This window comes from Camellia sinensis, chromosome 2 (genome assembly GCF_055761805.1).
Source record: "Camellia sinensis isolate YWXY chromosome 2, ASM5576180v1, whole genome shotgun sequence".
Classification (NCBI taxonomy): domain Eukaryota; kingdom Viridiplantae; phylum Streptophyta; class Magnoliopsida; order Ericales; family Theaceae; genus Camellia; species Camellia sinensis.
Window position 1 is genome coordinate 146,194,878 of NC_138962.1, and position 7,459 is coordinate 146,202,336.

The following is a 7,459-nucleotide window of genomic DNA, read 5'->3' on the forward strand; positions in this document are numbered from 1 at the left end:
TTTTTACCTTTAATGTTTTTTTTAAAAATTTCTTCACAAAAATTTACTTGTTGGGTGCATCTAAAAATTAAAAAAAAAAATACTAAATTATGAAAAAAAATTAAAAATTTTATTTTTTTAATTAATTCTATTAAAAAAAAGAAGGGGAGATTTATTCAGAAATCCCATCCCAAAAAAGTATGTACCAGAAAGTCATATGAATTTTCTTGTAAACTATTAAGTCCCATTGAATTTGAAAAAGTATACCATGAGATCCTTTCACTATATTTTTTGAATATTCCAAATGTGAATAGGCTTTATTTGTGTACTATTGTCTTATTAAATTTTTGTTGAATGTGTCATTTTTAAAATGTGGCAATGTGACATCATTCTAATGTATTCAATATTTGTCTATTAAACTTTGGTTAAATATGTTATTCTTTTTAAAATGTAAAAATGAGACATTTGTGCATTATTGTCTTATTAAACTTTTGTCAAATATATTATTCTTAAAATGTGATAATGGAATATCATTCTAATGTGTCTACTATTGTCTTATTAAGCTTTTTTCACATATGTCATTCTTTTCAAAATGTGACAATAAGATATTTATGCACTATTATTTTATTAGACTTTTTGACAAATGTGTCATTTCTAAAATATAACAATGAGATATTATTTTAATATGTCCACTATTATCTTATTACGCTTTTAAATATGAGTATATATTATTTGAGAGATTTTAATATAAAATAAGGCATAAATTATAAAAATATTTAAAGAACTAAATGATCAATAAGTCATGAAAGTAGGATTTATTAATAAATTTTTTAATAAAAAATTATCATAAGGGTATTTAATTAAAAAAAATAATTATGCGTCCATAACCTATCCCCAACGTTATCATCTTTTACACTGTGTTTGGATTGAGTGATTTGGAGAGAAAAGAAAAGAAATAGAGAGAAATGTATTTCTCTTCCTTGTTTGGTTATCTTAAGTGGAGAGAAATTGGGAGAAATAGAGAGAAATGGAGAGAAACTCATTTCTCTCATAACCCTTATTTTCAATCTTCCCAAAAGTGGAGAGATTGGGAGAGAAAAGAAATCCACAAATGTTTATATTTTCATAATACCAATTTTACCCCTATAAAAATAAAAGAAATAAAATGATTGAAAATATAAAAAGGTTGTTTTGGTAATATAACATAAAATAATTTCTTTTCTTTTCTCTTAATGAAATCTAACCAAACAAGAAGGAGAGAAATCAAAATCATTTCTTTTCTTTTATTTCTTACTTATCCAAACAAAAAGGAGAGAAATTACAATCATTTCATTTCTTTTCTTTTCTCTTATTAGTTAAATAATCATTTCTTTTCTTTTCTCTCCTAAGTTACCAGACATAGCGTAGAGAGAGACGGAGAGAGAAAGTAGTTCGACTAACAAAAATGGCCTCCTCTGTAACTCCGTCCACTCTCATGCTCTCCCACGGCGGTTCCTCTCTTCTTCCCCAACACCTCACCCCCTCTCTCTCCTTCAACTTCTCCAACACTTTCTCTTTCCCACTTGTCTTACATTTCACACGCACAAAATCCTACAATTGGATTGATGTTTCTTCACCCAATTCCCCAGTTGTTGTGGCCGCTTTGTCTGCTGAAGCAGAGCTAGCAGAAGAAACTGAACAACTCCAAGAGGGCGTTGTGGAAAGTGTTGTTGTTGTTACCCCAACTAAGCCCAAGAAAGGCAAAGTTGCATTGCCTCTCAAGAGTGACAGAGTGTGTGTAATCTCATTCCTTATTTCCCTTTCTCTTCAATTGTGGACACATTAGTGATTTTATTTATTGGGTTTCTTTGATTTTCACACTTATTTTAACTGTGATTGGAAAATTTTTAATTTCAATAATCTTATAATTGAGTTGGGGATAGATTGTGCTAATTAAGATCTACTTTAATTGGTATTTATTTTGTTTTTCTTGGATTGTGGATGTGTGTAGTGAATTACATATTGAATTTGGTTTGATTTCTGTTTCTTTTTTTTTTTTTAAATATGCGTAAGTTTTTTTTTTTTCAAATTGTGCGAAAATTTAAAAAATTCACGGTTCTGGTTATTGCAACCGTTACCCTATAGCCTTTACACTCCGCAACTGCAACCGTTGCAGCAACCGCAACCGCTTTTCGAAACACTTAATTAATTAAAATCCCTGATTAACACTTCATTTGGATTAACTCTTTTCATTCCATTATATTACATGTTGTCCTTATTGTGTGTGAAATTTTAGGTTCACACTTATCTGTATGTAGTAGAAATAATATAAATTCTTGATATTTATTATGAATTTTACATGTCCCATGGAACATTTCCTTGGGCTTCCACAAATCTTGAGTGACACCAAGCAACATATTATGAACATACTAGATATTATGAATATACAAAATGAGCCCTTCTAACAGTTACCATACATTCAATCCTTTCATCGTATAATGTCTCAAAAGGTCATTAGGACATTGAGGTTTGTCAAACCCCTAACTCAATCATGTGTCTAATCTAATGCATATCAACTTGTATTGGTGAAATTAGAAACTCCTTTTTTCTAATTATTACTTTGCCTCGACCAAGGAATTTCTCAAGTTATATCCTGAAAGATCACATATATTCTATCTCTTTACTTGAGAGTGATGGAACATTCATGTGCCTCCATGGGTGTCTCAATAAGCCCTATCTATACAGGTTCATATTTCGTTGTTAGAATATAAACATATTGTATTGTCAAAACTTCGCAATGCACACACAAGATAATCATGATGTTCTCAATCTAAGGATTGCACACACAACTATAACATATAAGCGAACTAGATATGTTCCTGGGTGGTCACTTGTTCTCGAACAAACACACACATGGTTGTTTAATTGTCCCACACAAGTGACTTGAGACTACTCCCTCTTCCAATTGAACAAGCATAACACGTGCTAGTCCATTTGGTTTAGATTACTAACATCCAAATAGTAATCGTATAACTAGGAACTTTTAAGAATAAAATACTGAGAAGTACATGTCTCTCAATTTTAACTCTTAAGACATAAATTCTGAACTTTAATTGTATGGACTTACAATGTAAACAATAGCACAATAAAGATAGTATGATAAAATAAAACTTTTCCCTTTATTAATTAAATGACAAGGGGCTTTTAGGGCATACCACTAATAGGAGCCCACCATCGTTCAATGTTTAACTCTTATCCTCACTTGACGACCACTCTGAGTTGTCAGCTCTAGTAAGGTATATCCTAAATAATGAAAACAAAAGAGGCTTTTAGGCTTTAGCTGATAGGTTATTAACTTTTTCTAGATTTCCTTTGAACACTTTCCCATTTCACCAAATCATCAAGATCATAATTCTTTCCAATGTTGATATCTATGAAGGGAAAAAGAGAAGGGACACTTTAAGAAGGCCTTGGTCGATTATTGGCTAGGAATATTACTAGAATAGAATCGAGCCTTAAAATTTTTACGCTTTGTGACTTCCTACCACAAAGTAAGCCTTCTACCCCTTTGGTATCTACTAGAGTGGGATAAAGCATGGCGATGTTTCCACCATGTCAACGTCTCATTCTTGCAAAGCCCTGTACAACTGGGCCAAACCACTGTACCATCTACTCCACTAACATTGCCTGGTACCATGGCTTCCTTATATGATGTGATTTTGAAGAGATTTGGAACTATTAGTCTGTGGAGCTTACTACCATACAGTAGTCATCATGAAATCTCATCTTTGCAAATTTCCTACCGAAAAGTAAATATGTTTAGAGAATTCTTCTCAACCATTCCTTTAGTTCTTCCATAATTTCACCCCAAAAGACTTGTACAAATTTTATTAGCCCTCACAGTATTCCTTATTCTACACTACACTACCCTTACCTTCCTCAACATATCTCCCTAGCCATTTTCTAAAATGCTTTGTTTAAAAACCTCAGTTTCCTAAGTCCCAATCCTTCATCCTTTAAAGGACGACATGCTAAATCTTAATAAGTTAGTAATACTTGAATTCATTCTCAATACAAAGTGAGTATTGATGTAGGAAGAAGAAAAATGAAGAAGGACAGAAGAATAAACCTGGGATTATGGGTGTGCAATTTACCTGCCAATCCACCTCCCGAACCCAACCTAGTCCAACCTGCTACCCATAGTTTGAGAAAGGTTATTCTCTTGAAAGTATTAGTATTGACATGTTGGATAGGGATAGAGCTCATCTATTGTAGTACCTATGTAGCTATGCTACTTAAAAACATTATTTATCGGACCTCCATTATTGATGGTTGTGGTTATTGTTAGTATGGTGTTGAACGTCATTGGGTTGTTGGGGTTTGTTGTTGATAGGAATCACGAAATTTCGGGAAGAATTTTCCTTATGGGGGGAAGATTGTAACATTCCGTTATGGGAGACCGCTCGAGCGATCAAGTGGTCGCTCAAGCGCTGATTTAAGGCTCCCAGTATCTTGCTTGTTTACAGGCGAGAACGCTCGAGCAGTCAAGTCTTCACACGAGCGTAGATGTGAGGCTCCTAGTACTTTCACTGTAGACCTGCAAAACTTCTGGGACATTGTATTTACCGCTACAACAGTGAATTGTTTCGCTCAAGCAGTATGTTCGAAATCTCTTCATCACTCCCGTTCCTGCAGTCTTCATAGACGACAGATACATCTTTGAAGTAGAGAGGAGGTAGAGGAATAAACTGCAGTATGAGCAATCAAACTACCAGGTACTCACTCCTCAAAAATCACCCAAACTAATATATCAAAATTATTATTTTTATCAATGCTAACAGTGTTGCAATCTCCTCATCTCATCACAACAGAGCTTGTGTATTACTTATAATATATATATATATATATATATATGGGGAGGTTGGGCTATGTTTTTTAATTTTATTTTTATTTTTATCATAACAGTTTTCCCTTTTAAATGTAAAAAATCACACAAAAAAACCAAAAAAAACATTGAATTGAAGGGTTGAATTTGAAAAAAAAAAAAGATGAAGCATTTGAGATGATTTCACCCCGCCCCCCGCCCCCCGCCCCCCGCCCCCCCCAATCAAATTTGATAAAAACAAAAAATTGGGATAAGAGAAGAATTTTTTAAAAGATTTTGATGTAAGGATTGAAGTATTTCATATCAAATCAAACTTTTTATTCAAGTTTGGAGTCAAAGTAGATTTAAAAATTGGTGAAGGGTTAGAGATGCTCTAACTTGATGAAGGTTGAAGATGAAAAGACCAAATTAATTTCTTAAATATATATATATATATTATTGAAAAACAAGAGAATTCCATTTCAAGTGTTCTCACTATTGGTCTCTTGAACAACCAACCACTGTATTCTTCTTCATAGAGGGATTTTGGGTCTATGTTTGGAATTTAAGGTGGTTTTGTATGCTGCCAGGCCTTTTTTTTTTTTTTTTTTTTTTTATCCCTTCCCCGTGTTTATTTATAATGACTCACATTATTATTCATAAACTCTTTTTGTTTTCTGATAAAAAAATAAAAATAAAAATAAAAATCATATTGCAGAATGGTAATTTGTTTTCTCACTTTAACAGACCAGACATAATTAGGATCACGTGCCCAATCACAATAATCAGCCATATATTTCTTTTTCTTTTTTAATTTTTGGGTCGGAGCATCGATTACTCACCTAGAATTTATGTATTTTCACCATGAATCATTGATGTCTTTTTGCTTTGTATACATATGTTGTGTGATCTCCGTTTTGTGGCAGTCACTAACCTAATTACTTTTCAATTTTCAGCAATTTTTCTACTTAAGTGGTGATGTCTATGGATGACAGTGTGGTTTAAGGGTTCTTTAATTTTGAAGTTCTATTTCTTTCTTTCCGCTCTTCCAAAGCTCAATGTAAGCATTATCAAATCTGACTCTCTATCTCAAATATTCTTTATTTCTTTTATTTTTGTAAAATTGTTTCTCCACCTATGATTTTGAACTAATGAAGTAGAACATGAGTGAGGTTTCTCAAGTTTTTAAATTCCAGACCTCATTTATTTGGTAGACTCATCAAATAATGGTTTGTGACACGATTTTCATTTTGTTCATTTGAAGTCTAAAAGGAGACGAGCATGTTCTCTTTTGTATGTGTAGCTTTTGAAATGGATTTTGCTTCAAACTCTACTCTTAAATCAACATTGGAATATGTGAAGTGCAGCACCTTCTGCTTGCATCACACTCATGCCACTATATTGGGCATACTTGTGGTTATGCATGTACAACTAAAACAATTTTTTTCAAATGAAAAAAAGAATCGAAGTATGGATTGCACAAATATTGTTTCATCGTGTTGGTTGTACAAAGTGTTTGTTTGCTTTTGTACCAATGTTTATTTTTTGTAGTCCTACCTCACACCTCCTTTATACGGCTTTCATTAATAACAATTCTTCACATGAAGTAAATGAGCCGGTTATCCATTATATATCCTGAGAGTCTATCAAAACTTGACATATTGAACACACCCTTCCTTTCAAATAGCAAGTATATATCAATGTGATGCAATGATTTTGGCTATTGTTCACATTTATTTATCAAAATTTCAATACATTTAACTTGGTTATTAATTCTGTTTAACTTAACATATGTACTATGTAATTGAAGACTCATCTTTATGGCTAAGCAAGTGATCAAAATTGTAAGCTTTTTTGAAAAATTGAACACACCAAAGCATGTAACATGGTTTTACTTGAAGTTTTGCCTGTATTTCATTTGATAGAGATTTGGTTTGGTTAGTGATTGTGTCTTCTCATGACTATCGAAGAACTACAAATTTTACCATAGGTTACAGATATGGCTACATGCTTAGTTGCTTACACCGACTCCATTGTTCATATTTGATATCACCATGTTTAGGCATTGTGTATCTCTATATCTTTTAGTGACATATAATAACTTCTTTTGGTATATGGTTAGCCTTGCTCTCATTTCTGCATTACTAGACGCTTATGCAAATAGTAGTTTCATGATGAAATGCTTTTTCCTTCCCATCAAAGAGTCATAGACTATTTATTTTAGTGCTAACCATAAGTTTGTTGCTAAACCACTGTTTTATTTTATTTATTATTATTATTATTTATTTCCTTTTGGTGTTTTCAGATTTTAGTAAAACGTTATTTAGGTTTCATGTGGTTTAAGTTTCGGTAGATGCTTGTCAAATATTTGTTTGTCATTGTATTTATCACAACAACAACAAAAAAAAAAAAAAAAAGAAGAAGAAGAAGAAGAAGTTTCTTTGTCATTGTTGTTATCGTTTTCATTTACAAGCTTGATACATTCATTTATCTGCTTTGCCCCAACTACTGCTATCCTTGGGAAACCAAAAGAGCTTCCGAAGGATGGTATCAACTATTTCAATCATTTTTTGCCGCATCTAGTGAAGTAAATGTTGCATCTGATTTAAAGAAATGTTGCATCTTGTTAAAGACTGA

General features: G+C 32.4%; 1 protein-coding gene across 19 annotated transcripts in view; it reads left to right on the forward strand.

Moving 5' to 3' along the window:
* Positions 1–1,389: 1,389 nt before the first annotated feature.
* LOC114279379 (uncharacterized) overlaps positions 1,390–7,459 on the forward strand; it is a 16,977-nt gene continuing 10,907 nt past the window's right edge. For 17 of the 19 annotated variants that reach the window (XR_014361695.1, XR_014361697.1, XR_014361694.1 and 14 more), the window contains exon 1: positions 1,390–1,750. Coding sequence is in view for 1 of the 19 variants with exons in the window: in XM_082915763.1 (XP_082771889.1) it covers positions 1,424–1,750 (327 nt within the window). In the remaining 18 variants the exon portion in view is untranslated. Of the gene's footprint in view, positions 1,751–4,351; positions 4,734–5,778; positions 5,935–7,459 lie in introns of those variants that run through there. The other 2 variants (XR_014361712.1, XR_014361710.1) reach the window with 2 other exon arrangements.